This window comes from Cheilinus undulatus, linkage group 17 (genome assembly GCF_018320785.1).
Source record: "Cheilinus undulatus linkage group 17, ASM1832078v1, whole genome shotgun sequence".
In the NCBI taxonomy this organism is placed as follows: Eukaryota; Metazoa; Chordata; class Actinopteri; order Labriformes; family Labridae; genus Cheilinus; species Cheilinus undulatus.
The window spans coordinates 18,604,334-18,626,296 of NC_054881.1; the positions used below are offsets into that span (position 1 = coordinate 18,604,334).

Consider the following 21,963-nt stretch of genomic DNA (forward strand, 5'->3'; position numbering starts at 1 on the left):
CGTAAAAGGCCAAATTAAAAATATAAAACGGCTGTTAAAATAACCCTCAGCCTCCAGGGAAATAAAACACAGCCGCTATTGTTTCCCTCAAGTGAGCGTGGTATAAGCAGAATAATGCACCCTGAGGTGTCATATATCGGGACATCTCGGCATGCATCATCTCTTTTGGAGGACTTTTTACTGCTTTGATTTGGTATTTCAGAGGGTTTACTGCAGAGACTGGAAATAGTTCAAGTTCTTTTATGCGTTTTTAGTACTTTCGGGCAACTTTTTATAACCATACTGCTGTTTTATTTGTGAAGCTATGTCTCTGTAAGTGATATTTAGATTTTAGGAGCGTCTTCCATCCTGTAAATGTTGCTTCATCTTTTAAAGAAGTGTCCCTACTGCAGCTGCGGCCACATCTCTTCCTGTTTTGCTACCTTTTCTTCGTCTGATATTGTGACATGCTGTCTTTCCTCATCTCACTTTCTCACCCTTGTCCTTTTCCCATCCCTCCGCCAACTCCAGCTCATACTCATAATTACCCAACTGTCTCTCCTCCTCTCCCTCATGTCTGCCGCTGAGGTCAGAGTCTGGGTTTTCTATCCTCGAGCAACACAGCCGTGCTTCCGAGTGACTGTAACTCCAGCTCTGCCTGCAACTCTACACTCAGCGTTAGCCGGGTCATCCGCCCGCTGACAGTGTGACGACGGTGAAAACCTCCTGGTCACACGCTCAGGCGCATGTTACACGTTCAGTCATGTACTGCGAGATATTTAGGAACAGCAACACATATCACAGATCTCCAGACAGGCGGGGGACGCCGTGTTAGGCCAGGCTTTGATGTGACGGTGAGGTGAATTAGACAGATCCTGATATAAATACAGCCGGATCAGATGTTTTTCTTGTGATGATCTGTTTATCTTGGGGAACAAAGCCCTTTGTCTTTGCTTCAGCGACGAGAAGCTAAAGGGAAACTGTCGGGGTACTGCGCTGGCGGGGTTCATGTCATTATCGATGTAGATCTGCATTGGCTGTACGGAGCGGGACGCGGCGTTTGAAGCGAGAGGGCTTTACAGGGAGACAGTCATCTCTCTCACACGGGGAGAGCCAGACTCTCCACTGTCTCCTCTGAAAATTGGATTTCTATCCTCTGAGATTAGGATCAGGCTCTCCCCGCTCCACTGGGGCTCTATTAGAAAAACATGCCGCCCTCTGAGGCCACGAGAAACTTGCAGCACAGACCGCATCGTCATTCTTTGACCTTTGACCTTTTAGGACCAGCCGTAGAACTGATCCCACACCAGGGCGGCTTTCCTCCTTCTGCCAGACGGCGAGGCCTACAGCAAAGTGCAGGTGTCATCTATTTGACGTGACCGCGCCCCCACTTCTACCCTGCCTGGGGCGGATGACGATCACCATGGAGGAGGACAAAGAAATGTCTGTACTCAGAGAGACAGACGGACATGAAGCCTCTTCAACATGTCCATATTGCAGAGATTTTAGACTGCCAAATCATTTTATCATGTTTAAAACTTTCCACTTTTGTTCTGCTTTGTTGAAACAAGACAAATGTTGCACCAACAGCTGATAAAACAACTTTGAGTTGTTGATTTTTCTGAATTACAGCTATACACCTTATCCTGCATAAAGGTTTGAGTATAACAGATTTACTGTGTATGTGAAGAAATTTACAAAAAGAAAAACCTCCTCTCAACAAAGAAAATAAGTCCAGTATTGACAGAATTTTTTTTTCTCCAATGACAGTTTTAGCTGCATGACAGTGGAGAACCTTGAGGCTTGAACAGATATAAAACTAAAGTACAAAAGACTCAGTTATGTTTGAAAAATGTATTTTGCCTCCTTGTTTAAGAATTTAAAAGCCAAAGGTACAAGTCTGTGAGCACAAAACCTCATCAAAAATCACAGAGGCCACTTCTCACAGTGTGCTAAAGCATCGGCTTCTGCTTGGCAATTAAAAAAAAAACATTTAAATGATCTTAAAACACTTGATTACATATCATATTAAGCATCAGAGGTAATAAAACACAGCCAGAAGTTTTCACTCATGTCAGCTTTTTAGCATTTATTTTGTGTGATATATAGGTTGTTTGCAATCACATGATCCCAATTGAAGAAGTCACAATGTTTGCCTTTAGCTATCATAAAAGTTAGAGGGATAATGCATCTTATTCAGTGAATAATTTGCTCCACTTGTCCATTAAATCGCATGTGTGTGAGAGCTAAAAAGACACGAGAGACGAGGGGCTTCCTTCCCCACATCCCGCCTTTCAGTCAGTTAACAAACCTGGCTGAGCTTGACTACATTGAGAGGATTGCTGCTCTGCAGGCAGTGCTAACCATGGTGTGAATTTGGTAGCAGATGGCTGAAATCAAGTGACAGACAAATGTTTTCACAACTTACCAGGCAATCTGACCTCCTCACTTACTTTTCTCCAAGCAAGCTCCTTTTTATTCCTGTGCTGGTAGAACAAGCGCATTGTGTCATATAACTCAGGGCAGCCACAGATAGACACCACATTTTCTCTTTCATTTTCTAGTTGAACCTCCTCCCCCCCGGCCTGGTCCTTTGGAGATCTTCTGGTGACTTATGTGAGCTACGTCACCAGAGGGTCTTCATGCTGAATGGCCATTGTGGTGTATGTGATTCGCTTGAGCTCAAATTTGTATAACTCATAAATAAGTGGCTAAAACGAACAGTGCGCCTCATTTGTAAGTGAATAACTTACTAAATTTGCGTGATTCATGCCGCACATTTGTGGCATTCATGCTGCCCAAGGTGCCTTAACATTAACTTTACATTTAATCAACTCAAGCGGATGATTTTACTCACATCTGGTGTGAACACAACATTAAAGCCTTTGCACAGAGATTCAGTTTAATTCATTCAAAATTGCTGCACATGAGAAGAGAAAACCAAATTCATGCTGAAAACTAAGTTTGTACACTGACATTGTTCGTACGCCATTTCTTTTTATCAGTTTGCATTTTTCTGCATCTTTCCAAATTATTTAAACAGCTGCTCAGAAAAGTGGCTGCACTGAAACTTCAAGAAGTAGTGAACACATTAACTTTTTTTCAGCGGTACACTTCAGTATCTGACTGATCTATGGTAAAATACCTCAGTGCTGCTGTTACATTAATGTCAATGTTCTTCTGCAGGTGTCTAGTAAGCTCTTTCCTCAGCTCCCACCCTGGTCACATGACTGAAATCTCTTGGATAAGTATAACAAAATAAAGAAATTACCATTCAAATTGGTAAACATAATTCTTGCTTGTGTTTCCCATTACACAACTCTGAACAATGTGAGAACAGACGTGTATCCTGTGACTTTTCTGACTATAAGGCCTTGGTATTTTTTCTGGAGGTGTCTTTGTCTTTTGTTAGTTTATCCTTGGATAGAGTCTTGTGTTCCCAGTGAGAAAAGACGAGTTTTTAGCGAACAAGGATCTGATAGATGAGTCACGAACCTGAGTCAGCGAGAGATAGTCCACATGGCCCTGAAAGTGCTGAAGGCCATATGGGCTCGTCTCTGCCTTTCTCTGTCTCTGGATGATCAATCATCATCAGAAGCCCACATGAACATCATAATCTCCCCTCAGCCTCAAAACAACCAGAGCCAACTAGAGCAGCGAAGCAAATCCAGGCAAGCCACAATTTGTCTTATCGACATCCCAGGAAATGGAAAGACGTCAACAATTCTCTGGCATGGCTGACAATAGACTGCAGTGTCCCAGAACTAAATACAATCCCATCAGAGCAGAGGAGTCAATTAGACTGGCCAATCGTCAAGGAAATCCAACAGAAACACCAAGTCAAGGGTCATTAATCTTCATAAAATATTTCAAAAAAATGTGTTGAACTTTCAAAAAGAAAGTCTTGATGTGATCATAGATGCACACTTGTAGCAAAGTCCAAGACCACTGAGAACAAATACTCCAGTGGCTGATATTTCATCATTAACCAAACCTCTTAATTATAAAGGGTGGCCCTAATGGTTTAAACCTCCACTGCACTGCAGTTTAAATTCTACTGGAGGTCACAAAGTACTTTGAGAAAATATAAGAAGTCAAGATTAAATAGTGATGGGGAAATAGCAGTTCACAGGGTTATCTAACATACTACATATATGTTAAGTAGTAGAGAGGTTATAGCATTGGTGAAAGGAAGTTTTGGAGCAACAAGTGACGTAGAAGGTGAAAATATACAGACTAGTGGCAACCATGGCGGCATGTTGTCTTATTAAGAGGTGTACCACTCACAGAAAGCCACTCTCTAGCCATTATATTGTCTACTTTATGGTTTATTTTGCTCCAAATAAGATTATCACTGGCAAAACAAACATGATGTACTGAAGACTCAAAACTTACAATTCCCACCATAAACCAGTAAGGGAAAATGTTAGCTAAAGCAGTAAATTGAGTTTGAAGTGGGCTAATCAAGCTCATTTTACACCAGTTGAGTTGCCCCTACTGGCAGACAATAAGTGCAGTTTTAAGGCAGCGTAGCAATAGTCGGGTCCCAATTTAGGGGCTACATCCTTCTGAGGGCCACTTTGAAGATGTTTAAAGCACATGGCATGTCAAAGGCTTACTCATTTTCAAGCCTTCTTCGGATCTGGAAGACAAATGGGTCCTTTCTCCTCAGCCATGATTGAAGGAACATTTGATGATTTTGATAACAAATGGGAAATGTAAAAGTTTGTTTAAAATTACTTTTTTGGGGTGCAGATGGGAATATTTCACTATTTTTGAAGTTGTGTCATATGAAGTATAGCACTAGTAATGATATTAGCCTCCAGTGAATTCAGTGAGAATTGATCTTTTAAGGACTCGCTGGCTGTACAGTGCAGTAAGCTAGGCTATACCGCGTAACAGATGGGTACAGTTTCTCCATGGAATATAGTGAGTTTTTGGTAAAAATGGGCCACAAAACAATTTTGGCTCAAACGTACACACTATTGAAAAAATTCAAAGCATTTTATTATTTACCCAGAAAGCCTCTGTGTTTTTGTCACTATTTTGCAATGCAAGAGCAAGTAACCAGTAGCTAAAGCCTGCAACTCAACTTCAAAAATACTGAAATATCCCTATAAGGCCCAATCCACATACTCTGCAGCCAGGGTTCAAGTCCAGCCAGTGGCTACTTTCCTGCATGTCTCTATCCACTGTCCTATAAATCTATGAATAAAAGCATAAATAGCTTGAAAATATATCTTTAAAATATTTTTCGAAACCATTTACACTTTTTTAACGGAAGTACATAATCACACTTGACCTACTCGTGGACCAAAAATGACCCGGTCTGGTTTTCCTCATTATAAAGTATATGTAAAATTCATAACCTAAATCTGTGTTTCTTTTAAACAAACAATTTTTAAAATTCTTCATAACATTTATGGTCAATATGTCCTTTTTTGGTGTCAAATTATGCTGAAATTGTGAATTACTTTGGTTAAAGAACACAGAAACATTTGATGACAGATTATCATAATCAAGTTTATTCATAAAGTTTAGTCAAATATTGTTTTAAAACGATCAGTTCTATTTGACCGGCAGCACATAGGTACATTTTGTTGTCCTCATGGGCTGATTCTGACCTTGCCTGATTTGTCTTGTTATAAAACATGAGCTGACCAAAAACAAGACACAGGAGACTGTCTTCACTTGTGAAACTAAGGGACTGGGATTCCATCTTCAGTACAGACCAAGGCAAAATGAGAGACAGACAAGAAAATCCCAGATCTGGTAAATAAAACTCCTCCTTGACTGTTTAAAGTTTGGAAACTTTCTGAGGGTCTTTAGGCCTTGAGGCAGCCAAACTGAGGGGTATAAACCTGACTACCTTGGATTTTATTTCTTTATTTTTGACTTTTCTTTCCTTGTCAAGTTTGCTTTATACCTGACTCTGCACTTTCTCTAGCACTGGGTCCTGTTTTTGGCCACTAGCTTAATACCAAATATCTACCATGCAGCGCAATGAATCTCATTTAGTCCTTCACTTCTGCCCCTGCAGGGCTCTGACTTTGCTTATGAAAACACAACTTCCCAGCTGTTTGTTTTCCAGCGTCTTCTCACGAGGAGGAGAAAGCTGAGCTCAGCCAGGCTGCAACAAAAGAAACTCCAGACGAGACCTCAACAGCAGAGATGTTTTGCTCCCTCTGGCTCGTATTTTGGTTTGGCTCTCATTCCAAAGACTTCAAAAATAAAACCCATACACTGCTGCTGTCTTTTTGCAAGATTTCAAGATGAAATTGATATTGATCTACTAATAAAACTACAAGTTAAAGCCTGACTTCATTGTAAATCTTTCTGAGCTAATGCTGATAAAGTACCACTGGAGTTTTTGCTCTGACCTAAACAATTTCTGGGCACCTTATAGAGGAGAATCAACCTTTTTCTTCTTCAAAATATGGAAGTCAAGACTGTCCAACATAAATATTTAAACACTGCAGCTGTACAAGAACTTTACCAATAATAGCGTGTAAAACTTACTAATTTTGAGTCAACACATGTCAAAAAAGTACTAAACATGCACAAACATAAGGACATATTTTGAGCAATATAAAAGGTATTATCATTTAGTGTAGTAAATGTCAGCGCATACTCACAGATATAGTAATACTCTCTGCCTGGGCGAAACTCAAAACCCAAGGAGAACGGTGTGAAAAGCTGAAATTTCTCAGAGAACTTGAGCGGTCCATTCGGCGATAAAGGCCTGTTGCACTCCCAGCGTTTGAAGCCCTTGGCTGTGTGATCACAGGAGCTGTAGCCATCATAATTCACCATGTAGAGGACGTAGCGCTCGGCCCGCTCATCAGAGACTGGACTGATGTAGTGCGGGCAGTAGACGTCCAGGTAGTCGTTGATGCAGACGTCGATGTGGTAATCACCCCGGTAAAATCTGGAGAAGGAGAAGAGAAAGGGACGGTCAGCGAATATGCAAATTTGTACTCAGTATCATTGAGAACCGGAATGTAATGTGTACTTGTACTTGGGACTGTATAAATGTGGTATCCGTGCATCCCTAGTTCAAAGAAATCTCATTAATGTTAGGGATCCGTGATATTAACATGATATTTGCTTATAAAGTTAGATATTTGTATTGGCCCATTAATGTTGATATTGACAGCTGATGTACTAGCCGTACATATTGACAGTATACAGTGCTATAAAAAGTATTCACACCGTTGGATGTTTAACCCTTTCATTGATTTTATAAATAAATCATGGTCAATATAAATTGGCTTGAACAAAAACTCTACGTCAAAGTGAAAGCACTGTAATATTTTCCTATATTTTGGCAGATTCATTTTACCCTCTACCTCTATAAGCCTTCAATGCTGAGAGGCATCCCCACAGTGTGATGCTGCCACTTCTGTGCTTCACAGAGGGGATGGTGTATTTGTGGTGATGTGCAGTGTGGCGTCTGCCATCTAATGGTCATAAAGCACCATTTTGGTCTCATCAGACAAAGGACTTTCTCCCACTTGACAATGGAGTCTCCCACATGCTTTTTTGCGAACTCTAGTCAAGTTTTTCCAACAGTGCCCTTTTCTTTGCCACTCTCCCATAAAGATTTAAAGAACTGGGCAACAGCAATTTATTTAACTAGTATATAGCTAGTTATTTACAGCAATCCAATAATATGCATTCCTAAATAACGTGCAAAATAAAGCTAAATTCTTGTAAATTATCTTTAATAAGCAGTAATCTTAACACTATCACCGGTATACAACAGGCACACAGCGGCTTGTTTGTGCTGCTGCAAACCCAGTAGGACTGCCACTAATCCTGCGGCACATTTACAATCTGTACAACGACAACCTGATACCCCCAGCAGTCCACAGAGAGTGCACGACTCCCTTTATGCTAAACACGCTTCCTGACGCCCAAACATGTAGGAGCAACAGCTGTGACACAACCTCCTACTCCCTCTGTCTCACCTGACCCTCAGCCTGTACCCTCATCATGAATCAGAAATGAGTATAATATCTGATACAGTGAAGATCATATCGGATCTCCTTCTGCATGCTCCAACGCGGTCTTCTGCTGTCAGCCGATGCTGTGTAAATGGACAGAGTTGGAGTATTGAAGACATCCGCGGCATGTCATTGATACTGAACCTCAGGCGGCTGAAACAGCCGTATGTCCAGGCCTGATTCGTCTCTGCTAAAAGCCTCACAACCTTACAGAGCGCCGGCCGATGGGAATATGTTTCCAACATGAATGAATACCTGACATATCTCAGTGCTGCACTCTTTACCACCATCCTCCTCCTGTCCACTTAGTTTACTGTAAACACAAAGGGAAAAATCCGGGGGGCAGTTCCAAGATGAGGCTTGAGAACCGGCTTCATTTTTCCATACTCTGAGATTCCGCGAGGGGCCCCTACATCAGGCTGTCACATTAAACTAATGAAAATCTCATTCTGCACAGGGATCCTCTTGAAGCTGCTAAAGGCACATGCTAACCAGAGGATTAGCTGTGTAACGCTAAGGGACTTTAATTTCAGCACCAGCATAAGTCATCGCTGCTGAGCGCTAGCATTGATATATGGCTTAAGACTGAAAAGAGTGTGTTGCTGGGCCGGTGTGTTGAAGAGGGATTCTGTTTAGTCTCACAAGAGGCTGGGATGATTGAGACGGACGTGATGATATCCTGTAAACACAACCAGAGGAGGTGCAGCTCTGCTGACTCTTACTGTCCAGTGTTTTTCTTTTGAAGCACTTCCTCCAGACTCACAGTGTTACTCATCTCTTATCATCAGGTGTTGAAGTGCTCATATCTCTGTGATTAATTCTTCATGATGACAAGAGAGTCCCCAAACTCATCAATGAGTAAGTATCCTCCCTCTTAAGCAGCTGCTACTGATGTACCCTTGAGCAAAGCAGTGCTTGAGGGGATCGGGATGTTAAATGTGTAGGACAAAGAGCAGGTTGTAGCAGAGAGAGCAGTCATGCTCATTCCATTCTCACTGTAAATAAAGGTCAACAGCAGGGATCTAGTAAGATGCTCTTTAGGGAAATATGCACTACAGGAGTCTGATGTTTTGTTGGAGTTTTTTTCAGTGTAACACTCTATTTAGACGATGCAATCACATGGATTTATATCTGCCTTACAAAATGGCGATCCTCAATGCATACTGAAAATGGTTTGATATCTAATAGCTCAGGCTGTGTCATGTCCATACATTCCTGCTAAAACTGATGGGAATTGCAGCTCTTTAAAGAGACTGATTACTTAGTTCCCAGTCTTTCAGTTACCGGACGGCTCTTCATTTGGTACTATTTTGCATTTTTATAGCTTTAAAACAACAAAAATGGAAAAAAGAAGACCTTATCTCAAAAGGAGCCAGCTCTTAGAGCCATCTTGTCCACCAGTAATGCATCAAGATTTCTTTATAACTTTCCATCTTGAAATGTCATTTCAGTCTAACCAGTACCTAACAGGATTTATGTACTAAATATGACACTACTGTGTCCCTTAAAAGCATGTTTATGACAACATAAAGGAGAAAAGCTGTTAAAAAGGCACTAGTAGCCTCTTAGCTGATGGCATTCATTTCTACGTCATGCCACATAGCATGTAGGAGCGAGGCTGCTCATAAGGGGGGATAAAGGGGAGAGTTTTCTGGGGCCCCACCAAATGGGGGGCCCATTGGGTAGGTAAAATCATGATCCATTGTAAAATGAAGCTGTGATTACCATTTTTGATTTATGACCTGAACAGTTATCACTCATTAGAGCAACAACAATGAATTTTATCTATTAATGCTGTAGTACAAAATGTCCTTGTTCAAGATGTTAATCCCTTTTTTTGAAACAGTATAACCTTTTAAGGAATGTTAAGAATGTGGAGGGGCATTTTAAACTGACCCATATAGAGTAATGTAAGGATGTGAAAATTACATAGTTGCAAAATGTTACAAAAATGGGCAACAAGTAGTGAAAATGGGTTAAAAGTGGGAAAAAAGTGTTACACCTTGGTTAAAAGTTGCAAAAAATGTTGCAAAAATAGATTAGAAGTGGCAATAAAATGTGGCATAGATGGCAACAGTGTTGAAAAAGGGGGGTGAAAGTGTGTTAAACTTGTGTCAAAATGTGCTTAAGTGGCAAAAAGTGGTGAAAATAGGTTGTCAGTGGCAAAAATGGATTGAAAAAGTGGGAAAAATGATGTTTAAAAAGTGGCACAACTATACAATTTCAACATCAGACCCATAATTGGTTGCGACAATTTTCAGCTCCAAAATGAGAACACAGTTAGCCAGGATGCTAGCAGTAATGCTAATGATCCAACACACATGCAGTGACAACGTAAATACATCTCAACCCGGGGGGCACCCACTCAGTTTAGGGGTGTAATTTAAACCTGAGCGAAAAAGCTTTTTGAGCCCAGACTGACAATCTTATTCACTGTTACCATGTTTGTGGTTTACATCCCATACATCCAGGAGTTACATACATTTTCAGCTCTCTAGAGGGTTTCCTCCCATAGCACAGGTCACACACAGGCAAGTTCTCTTACAAAAATACTTGGGATGCAGCTGGATGCATATGCAGGCCTGCCACTCCCTACACCCAGACTACGCACAGTGCGTAGGGCCTCATCATCTGGGAGAGGGCCTCGTACCAGACTCTGCTTAGGGCCTCACTTTGGCCAGAGGAAATAGGGCTAAGCAGGACATATATCTTTAGCCTAAGAGCTGATTAAGTTTGTGCAGTGAACACAACAACTATTACAGATGCTCTTTTTTTCTCAATGTATTGGTGTTTTGTGGCATTAACAACCACATATTCATTTTTTCCCTCTCTTATTATTGCCTGTTCAAATGAGAAACCAAAGCTCTTGTTTTCTCTTCACCTTTTTTTTCTTACTTTTTCCCCCTTGAGCCCTAGCTGAGCGTTCTGGCTCCAGGCAGGCACAGCATGGCCTCCTTTAGCCTCAGCTGCAGAGCTGCTGGCTGATATTATGACTACCAGGGGTCAACCGGCTCCGCAGTATCATGTCCTCAGCCCAGAAGCGCTGTGGGACAGCCTGCTTTGTCCTCTTGCGTCTTTACAAAGCCGTTAATGTTAGCTTCAACCCTATGAGTGTCAGCGGCTGTCAATCAGAGCAGGCCCAGGAGGAACAGTGCAGATTAGTCAGGATTTTGAAGAGTTTTAACAAATGGCTTTGAGAGAGAGAGAGGTAGAAAATGCTTGTGAAAGAGACCCAGAACTGGATACAGATCTGGGGGTACACTGAGGTCATTTTGAAATGTCACAAAGCTTTTAAGCATCACTATGAAATGGAAAATTCATGTGCTTTTTTACTCCAAAATATAAAAAAGGGTTGTATTTGTGCATTGCAATACATTTCTTCTTGCATCAGCCCATAAAAATTTGTTTCCACTAGTTTCATTTCACTTCTAAAATATCGGCATATTCATCACAGCTCGATGCTCCACTGCAGAACAATTAAAACAGCATGTCAGCAGACATTCTGGCATCTAGTAGTGAAGTTTGCTCCACATATTAGATTCAGTCAGAACTTTCATCATGTTGTTGTTCGAGCCAGTGAATGTACTCTCCTGCCAGAGAAATTGATCCTATAAAAATATTGGCAGTAAAATCTGGGAACCATCCAGAATAAGTGGTCTTTCTTTTGTGAATGGAAACCTGTTGCTTTAGGATTTAAATGTAATTTATCAGCTCATTCACCTCTATTGTGTTATGGGTGGATGGAGGCAAAAACCCAAAGATTGATATCTCAAATTCTTTGCAAAAGAAATATATTTTCATGACTGGATACCACTGAATTAGGACAAAGGAACGAGAAGAAAAGAAAAGAAGTGGCTTAATTTAAACCAGATCAGCCAAGAAGAAGACAAGAAATGACAATTAATCAAGGACTTAGAGTAAAATATGACTGCAAACAAACAGCCATGGAGCCAGATGAAACTTGGACAGACATTAGATTGAGGACAGGACCTTTGAGAGCCTGGTGTACATGCACAGCTCTGCAAAACAGCACCAAATACATGCTGGAAGTGTGGCTAGTATCTGGCATACAGTGCCTATAAAAAGTATTCACCCCATGTTTTACCCTTGTATCAATATAAATTGGCTGTTGTCAATATAATTAGGCTTTTTGGACAAAAATATTTTATAAAAAAAATCTCTGTAATGTCAAAGTAAAACTGGTTTTCTTCAAAGAAATGTCAATTAAATTAAAATATGTAACATAACCATTTCTGTGTAGCTTTAGCTGTATGCTTCAGGTCATTGCGTTGCTGGAAAATAAATCTTCTGTCAAGCTGTAGTTCTCTTGCAGACTGAATAAGATTGTCCTTCAGGATTTTCATATATTTTGATGTATTCATTTTGACTAACAAGCCTTCCAGGGCCAGCTGCTGAGAAGCATCCTTACAGCATGATACTGCCACCATTGTGCTTCACAGTGGAAATGTTTTGTTTATGGTGCAGTGTTCCATGTCCGACACACATAGCATTTGTCTGATGGCCAAAAAGCACCATTTTGGTCTCACCAGACCAAAGAACTTTGTCTCTCACATGCCTTTTGACAAACATTAGTCAAGATTTAATATAAGTTTTCTTCAACAGTGGCTTTCTCTTTGCCACTTACCATAAAGCTTTGACTAGTGAAGAATGAGTTTCTCATCTCAGCTCCTGAAGTTTGTAACTCCTTCAGAGTAGTCATAGGTGTCTTGGTGGCCTGTCTCACCAGTCTCCTTCATGCACGGTCACTCAGTTAATGAAGACAGTCTGATCTAGGCAGATTTACACATGTGCTACATTCCTTCAGTTTCTTGATGATAGATTTAACTAAACTTCAGTGCCTTGGATTTTTTTTTTGTAACCATCCCCTGACATAAACTTTCCAATAACCTTTCCTCTGAGTTGCTTGGAGTGTTCTTTTGTCTTCATGGTGTAATGGTAGCCATGAATACTGATTAACCAGTGACTGGACCTTCCAGATACAGGTGTCTTTATTCTACAATCAGTAGGGAGGGGCCCTTGGGAAGCCTGGGATAAAAAGTGTGTTTTTTTTTCTTTTCTTAGTAATTAGTGTCATTATTGAATCAAAAGCAACTAAATGAATTGGTCAATAGACTGAAATTAGTATCAAATAGAGTGAAATAAAATAGTGGGGGGCTCCTCCCTAAAAGAAAAAAAAAAATGTCCAAATGGTATAGTCCAGCGCTGCAGAAGAATGCAAGTAAATTTAATTTAACCACTTTAAAAATACTGTTCATAAATGCGGAAATTATGGTTCAAAATATATTTAAATGCATGGATATTTGTAAAAATGACACAACATTTGTTGAGGGCCCAGTGTTATTTTCTTTCTGGGGGCCCAAAATCCCTGGCTACGTCCCTGGGCACATTCACTCCACTCAGGTGATCCCCATTTCACAAACTATGAGACTAATAGCACCAGCTGGCTTGACCTTTGTTGAATTAGGTCAGCCACTTCAAATGGGGTGAATATTTATGCAGTCGCTTATTTTACTTTACATATTTTTTATTTCATTGACATTACTTTGTAGATATCTGTTTTCACTTTAACATTCCAGAGGCTTTTTTGTAACATTTTTGTGTCAAAAAAGCAAAATTACATACACCATGTTTGATTTATAAAATCAATAGAGGTAAAACATCAAAGGAGTAAAGGTAAATACTTTTTTCTAAGGCTGCTGCAAGATTTACAACATTTTTTCAGTTATTAATTGCTTTACAAATCTATACATGCAATGCATGTGTGACTACACCAGTAAAATCCATGGTCGCATGTAGTTACTTTGTTTTAATACACAACAGAACCACAAACAACATACATCCTTGTCTGCAGATGTCATATAGTCGATCTGTTTCTTATTCATACCTTGGAATTTAACTTGTTTTTCTTCCTGTTTCTGATCTGAACACCTCAGATGGATCCAATGACAGAAAGGGGTCAAATGTGGCCAAACATATGCAGCAAAGACCAAATGCATTAGCTAAAATCTGAAATATGGGCTGTTAATACAAAAGACGATAAAATGTTCAGTGAGAGCAGTGAGAGAGCCAAGGGATGATCCAGATGTTGTCCAGATGGAGGCTGTGAGCAGGTTTTTGAGTGGCGGCAATGAAATATAGATAGGACAAGTAACTATAAACACTAAAACTCTCTCAAGACCAAGCTTCAAAGATGATATTTAACTCTTCTGGCCCTTCTTTTAATACCACACGCTCTCTGTTTTGTGTTTTTCCATCTCTACTCTGAGAATCCCCCCCTGAAGTGTGAGAAACCTTCCTTCATTCATCCATACAGCGATAAACCTGCAGCACATTTCTCAATCCTTTTTCTTCTGTTCATTACAAACAAGATTTACTCATCTGTTTTTCTAAATGGCATTGTCGTTAAAGGCTATTTAGTGAGTCATTAAGCTTTTGCAGGCCTGATTTGAGAGATTTCATTTTTTTTTTCTTTCTGGCGTTGTTCTGAGCAGCAGGATGTGTTTTAGTCTAATAGAGGGGTCATGGGTTTAGAGTTAGGGGGCAGAAAGATGTCGGTAAAGAAACATCGGCACGGTTCAACAGTTCAGTGTCAGTTATAAATGTGTCATAATGAGCCGTTTACAGAGTAAAAGCACCCAAATCCTAAATCCATTTGTCTTGGGGATTGATGATCCCTGATTGGCTGAATTACTCACGGCCAGTTGGAGGGGCTTATCAATGAATCAGTAACCGGAGCTCTTAACAAAGCACACATCCCTGGATAATCCCTCTTTTCAGTGAGAACCCCCACTGTTTGCTTTTTTTTTTCATCCCCTTCTGTTGTGGTTTTGTCTCTCAGTGGCCTGGCGCAGGTAAGACAAGGCACGGTTTAGATAGAAAAAAAAAACAAGAAATAAGGGGAAAGAGAGAAAACAAGGAAGAGCTGGAGAGAAAAGGGGCAAAGAGATGACAAAAAAGAGAAAAACACAAGTTAATGTAAAGTGTGCTCTAATCAGGCTTTCCTGTAAGTCTGGTGATTAGCAAGTGATTTTATGCTCGGCTAAAACAAATACACTGACTAAACTATGTGGAGTCCATATTTTCCCAAAGATTAGCCTGTTACACTGTCCCAGTATTTTAAATTCTGGTGCACAAATACAGAACATTTTTGTGTTTTTTCTGTTTTTCTTGACAGAAATGTGAATGTAAAAACTTGCTGCATGTTTTTTTTTTGCTTACTATTGGTTTATGTATTCATTTACAACATTAACATAGTTGATTCTAATCATGTAAGCTTAATTTTTTGCCATGTGTTCAGTTGTTCTTTACACTGATATAGTTCATTTAAGCTTTTTTGGAGTCTAACAGACTGTAAACACTTGAAATGTTCAATCTGAGTTACTATAATTAGCAAAGGTGTGCCACAAGGATCTGCCCTAGGCCCTCGTTTATTTACACTCTATATCAACAATGCTTTTCCTTTGTAAAAGACTAATTTTCAGATTTATGCAGATGATATTATTCTAGATTGTTCAACCAACTGTACATTTTTTCTGTAGAGGAAATGAAACTTTCCTTTAACAGTCTTTTGAATGCTTTTATTACACTAAAACTGTCATGGGCCTTTTGTCAAATTTTGAGTTATTTAACAAAATGATTACATTTTTCCCTTAAAGTTGGGACGATATGGACAAATTTTGAGTTGCTTCACAAATGTTACATTTTTTGCCCAAATTTGGCAACGGGTCTCCTGTCATGACTTTCAAATTTTGAGTCGTTTCAAAAATTGACTGTTTTTCCCAGAAAATTTGACGACAGGCCCACATTCATGACTTTTTGATCAAACGTGTTTAGGATGGAGACATTTAATCTGAGCTGTTATGATTAACACAGGTGTGCCACATGGCTCTATCCAGGGCCCTCTTTTATTTATAAACTATGTCAACAATATTGTTTCCGTTGTAAAAGACTGTAATATACAACTCTATGCAGATGATATTATATTGACCTACTGACCCTGTACATTTTTTGTAAACGAAATGCGATTTGCTTTTAACAGTATTTTGAATGCTTTTATTGCTAAAAATACCATCTTCTCAATGCAGCCTAACACAATGTTTGATCTTCTCTGGATTTTATGCCCCTAAAATGAGGAATAGTTCATACCACAGTCTCAAGACTGACCCTAGTTTCTCTAGGACAGCTTAAGACAACGATCTCAAACCTTTCCATTGTAGTGTGTGATTGTTTTTAAAGATCACCCTTTCTTTTTTTGTAAATGTGCACTTTAGTATCTCAGCATCATTATAAATGGGGAAAACCTCTGTGATTTTCTGGACTTTATTAAGGATAAATGTGTTGACCACTTTATCACTGATTATAAATTCCCAAAAGTTTTCCAAAAACCTGTAATTCACATGGTCTGTGTTTCCTCAGCGGTCCCATCAGCTGTGTAGGGGAGATGAACTGTCTGGGATTTTTCATGTATTTAATGCTGTTGTCTTTGCAGCAAATCAGGTATAATGAGAACAAATGAAGACATTTTAGGAGCCAAAGAGAGCACGGAGAATGTAAAATGTGGGAGACAAGAAAAGAGGAGCAACAGTAGTGGACAGTGAAAAAAACTTGATTATTAAAGTTAAAGTATACTCCCAGTCAGATATTACCCTAATCTAAGTAAGTAAGAAAGCAGGTGACAAGATGGAGAAAGAAAATAAAAAGGGGGAGGTAAAAAAGATGAAAGGCAGAGAAAGACAAAAATGAAGGGAGAGAAGCACAGGAGTGAAAAAAGATGGATATACAAGACTGTAGAGGGAGTAAGAGAGTGGAGGGGAGGAAGAGAGGAGGATAAAGCCCTCCTGTTGTTTTCCTCCTGAACACACTTGGGTCAGATGAGGGCCAGCTTCCCTGGGTTACCCACAAAGAACGTAAAGAAGAGATGCTTTCAGTCCACAGAAACACATGAAACTCTTATCTTAGCACACAAACACAAAGACATGAGAACACACAGACCACAGACTGGCTGCTTCTATATCAAGTCCTTCAATTTACCTCTCCACAAACTGACTGTCCTTTTCAACAACACAGCCTGTAGTCCACCATCACAGCCTCTAGGGGGAGCTCTTTAAGGCCAAAAAGGGGTCTAATAAGTCTGTGATGTCACCAGATGGGGTCTGTCCATGCTGCTGCCCTCAGGGTTGGGAGGTCTTGATCCCCCTCCCTCCACCTGTCCAATCATTCAGAGCTTTTCGCCGCTGGGAAGTTGGAGCCATTATTACTTTTTCGGCTAATTATATACACACATCTGTCCGTGGACTTCCAAACACACACACATTTGAAGTTATAATGTGTTTGCCAGGGGGGCTCTGGGCGTTGACAGCACAGAGATGGGAAAAATGGAGCCTGTAAAGTAAAGACACTTCAGTGTTTTTTCCCTGCTGGGAACAAAACCAGAGGAGGTGAATAATTGGCCCCGGATTGAAAACACATTGCTGCTTGTGGGACAGCACCTCGGATAGTTAAAGAATAAAACAGAGGCTGAAGAGCGAGAGGAAGCAGAGGCAGGAAGAATGAGAGCGCACGGTCTGTTTATGGATCCTGGTGGTGGTCCCGGCTGTGCCAATCTCTACTTGAGCGCAGCTGCAGCCCCGCTGTGTGCCGTGCAGGCTAGCAGAGTCCACACATAGAGGGAGTGTTATGTAAAGCTTCATGTATATTCTAATCTATGTCTGCATGCAAATTAGAGCCCTTTTGTCTCTGTTAGCCAGTGTCCACTGTGATAAATTTATGTTAAAACCCAAACAAAACTTCCTTTAATCCTACTTGAATGCACAGAGGAACCCATTTCCCACCTTTTTCGTTAAAAAGACCAGTTGATTTTGTACAAACTCATTCTTAATAGGAGTTCAATTTTGCCAACTTTAATTAATTTCCTAATATAGTCTGAAAAAGTTTCCTAAAAAGATCCATGTAATTTAATTCTAAAATCAAGCATATAAAGAGGTACTCAAGTGATTCAGATTACATAGAAAGAAGAGAGAGACTCAAGAGGGTCATTAAAACAGGGAATGTTCAAAGCTAAAGCACCAGAGGCTGAGATATCCTGACTTTTATTCCCCAGCAAGCTCCAGACACACTGGATCCTACATTTCCCATGATGCAACCAATGTCTTTTATTAGACCTCCCTTGCCTAGTAAAAGCTTATTTCTTTGAACCTTAATACTTTTTCTCTACACATCCTTCAGGACCAGTCCTTAAGTGCCCTAATGATGTCAAGATGACATCATTAGGTATGCTGTTTAAGTCTGATGGGACTAACAGAGGTGATGACATGGAAGTTTTGATGACAAGTGGACTCAGTGGGGGAAGACAGGGTGATTTCTCCTCCTGACAATAAAGTGGCAAAGTGCCCTCTTGGATGTCCTTATGGTACATAGAGCATGATAAAGATTCTTCAAAGATACCTGTTAACAAAACGTAGAAAAATTGCCCTCTTTGTGCCCTACCAGTGAACACAGCATGATAAAGTGCCCTCTAGGTTGCACTGCTAGAGACTAATACATGATAAAATGCCCTTAAGGGTAGCCTATTAGTGGAAAAAGTGTGCTCAAAGGTGTCCTACAAGATGCTAAATTTCCTTAAGGGTGCTATACAAGCGGACAAACCATGGTAAAGTGCCCTGTTGGGTTCTTTGTGAGTTGAAAAAGCATAATAATGTGCCCTCCAGGTTACACTCCCAGTGAACAAAATGTGATAAGCTACCCTTGAGGGTACCCTATTAGTTGACGAAACACATCAAAGGTGTTGTACTAGTTAATAAATGTGATCAAGTTAACTCTCAAGTGCTGTGCCTGCGAACAAAATGTGATAAAGTGCCCTTATGGAGTTTCCTTATAAGTGGACAAAGTGTGAAAAAGTGCAATCCTAGAAGCCCTACTAGTCGACAAACATGATAAAGTGCCCTCTTTGGTGCCCTGCCAGCAGACAAAACCTGACAAAGTGCCCTCTAGGTTGCCTGCCATTGGGCAATATGTGATAGAGTCCCCTCTTGCTGGTGAACAAAACATGGATAGGCCCCATCTTGGGTCCCCTGCTGATGGACAAAAAACGATAAAGTGCTCTCTAGTGTGCACTGACAGGGCACAAAACATGATACATTGCCCTTCAGGGTACTTTAGTAATGCTCAACACATGATAAAGTGCCCTCTAGGGTTCCCTGCAAGTTTTCAAAAAAGGATTTGGGCTCTTTTGAGTACATAACAAGTCATCAAAACATGGTGAAGTGCCTTCTAGAGTGCCCTGCCAGTGGACAAAGCATGACAAGGTGTCCTCTTGGGTACCCAAAAACAGACTATTGAGATAAAGTGCCCCACAGTTTACCCCACAAAGTGACAATTCATGGTAAAATATCCTCTATGGTGCCCTGCCAGTAAACAAAAAGTGATCAAGCTGCCTTATAATTGGACACAGTATGATAATGGGCCTTCTTAGTATCCAATGTCTGCAAAGCCTCGAAAAGGTAAGCAAAGATGGCTGTCCACTGTCATTTCAGCCTTTAAGTTGGATCGTTAACCCCCTGAGCTGACAGCAACTAAAGCTCTGGAAACCTAGTCTTTGTTTTATTGGATTTATACAATAATCAAATTATTATAACAGCATTATATGAAAATATTGGGTCTTTTTTGCATTAACTGCCCACAATACCAGGTGTCTAAAAGTATATTTTTTAGCCATATATATATATATTGGTCCACTTGTGTTTTTGAGAAATGTTTAATATGAGAAAACAAACAAATATCAAAACTGATATTTAATCATTAGCAGACCACTGCATATAAATCCATTAAACGGAGCAGGTAGACAAACTATGACCCAGATGATTTGAGTGGACTGTCCCTTTAAGATGAATATTTCTTATTCTCCTCATGTCTGTCTTACATGGCCGGAGCAGGTTAATTACTGACAATGCTATTCTGGAGTCAAAGAGGTCAGAGAAGCACCAGCAGCATGGGGTTAGTGTCAGTCAGTGCACGCACTCACAGCAGGCCTCCGTCACTCAGTCAGTGTAAAACCCCACGGGGGCCGACAGACAGAGTCGTAAACCCCCAAAGTGTCAAACATGCTTGTTCAAGTTGCCATGACGACAGTTTACAACAACAAAATGTTTCGTGACCACAGAATCGACACTTTCGACCAAGAAATAGCGCTCATAGCTGCGAACCCACACGCAGGAACATGCACGCACTCCTCCATCAGCTCTAATGCCACATACCTGCAGGAGGCCCACAACACGTCCTGTTAAAATAACCACACTGAAATATGTCCCATCAGCACCTGCTGGATGTATTTACTATAAGGACAAAGTGAAGTATTCAGCATTTCAGTTTTCTACTTAACTGTACAGTATAGTGAAGAAGGAACTGTTAGTTCAACATGAAGACAGTGGAAACAAATTTATAACAGCCTTTGAACTAAGTAATTTAGAGTAAATATATACTTGTATATTTACTATTAATATATGCAGTTAATTGAATTAACACATTTAATGGTAGTCGAAAGGTTATGGGACACCAGTGGTGACATCATCAATGAGCATTTTTTTGTCCACAAAAATTTACGTTGGTTATTATAATTCAATTCATGATTCATTTGCAGGTTGTTGACAATATTTCGACTGGCTTGAGTGGAGAGATGCTAAAACAATTCAAGTTCAAAGCTAGGGTGGGCAACTGGTGGACCCCCTCCTCACTCAGTGTGGCCTACAAGCCAATTTAAATATGGGCATGCTGTAAAAACCTGACAAAATCTGCTACTACAGATGTCAATACAACACATTGCAAAAAACTGAGTATCAATGGCATTTGGCCAAAACCTCTTATCTCCAAAAATCACAACTTTTCAGGTAATGGAAAAAAATCCCACAGTATTTTTCAAATAATTTAACAGCGAATGGGCATATTCAGCATCTTTTTGATGCTTTTTATTGCTTTAAAATGGATTATAAACCAATGGCAGATGGAGAGGATGACCAATAGCACTGATTTAAGAAAAAATTAAAGTAATGAAAAAAAATAGTGAATCTTTTTGGCTGGAATTGTTTCTATAAAAGTCTCTGATGAAGTTTTGAAAAATGCATTTCAAAAATAACGCAAGTAAAATTCACTTTACTTGCAAAATGTTCAATAGTTAAGCATTCAGAAATTTCTATGTGCATTTGAGCCTGGAAATACAAATATTAGTATAATTAATTTTGACAGAAAAACAACATATTTTCTCTTTATCTGTATCTGATAATATGAGACAATAGAATTGAATTTGCCACTTTGATAACCAAAGTTGCCCTTTTCTGGTCCAGAGAAACAATTTATCAATGCATCCACTCCCAATTGTTCATTCTGATATGAATATCAAAATCTTTTTAAAACACCATATAGCCAAGAATTTAAAATACCAGAGTTTTATGATTTGATAAAGTCAAAATCAAACAATTTCAATACCTGTTCAGACACCATGTCAACAAAAACAGACGACTTAGGCAGCCAGTGTTGTATAATTACATAATTACCTCTGTCAAGAAGGTTATGTGATCGGGGGGGGGGGGTTCATTTATTAATTAGTTTGTTTGTTAGCAAGATAACTCAAAAAGTTATGGACGGATTTTCATGTCATTTCAGGAAATGACATAAGGAAGAACTGATTCGATTTTGGGACTGATTGGGACTGAATGCTTTGCCTCATTGTGTCTCCACCCCCCGGGGAGGGAGTAATCGGCGAATTAGATTTTGGGAGTGACTGGGATCACCGTCTGGATCCAGGAATGTTTTTAAAAGATTCTTCACTATTGGGAGATAGGGCTAATGGAGGAGGTCTGCGCTCTCTGAGTGCTTTTCTAGTTTGGTAGCAAAAATGTTGCCAACATTTAAGAACAACTCAGGCCTAGCCCATTTGTAAGCAATATTTTTCTTTTTAAATCTTGAG

At 39.9% G+C, this 21,963-nt stretch overlaps 1 protein-coding gene across 1 annotated transcript in view; it reads right to left on the bottom strand.

Annotated features, from left to right (window-relative positions):
* Positions 1–21,963, bottom strand: part of LOC121525309 (ephrin-A5b-like) — a 135,040-nt gene that overhangs the window by 15,980 nt on the left and 97,097 nt on the right. The window contains exon 2 of the mRNA XM_041811217.1: positions 6,615–6,907. Within this exon, the coding sequence (XP_041667151.1) occupies positions 6,615–6,907 (293 nt within the window). The remainder of the gene's footprint in view (positions 1–6,614; positions 6,908–21,963) is intronic.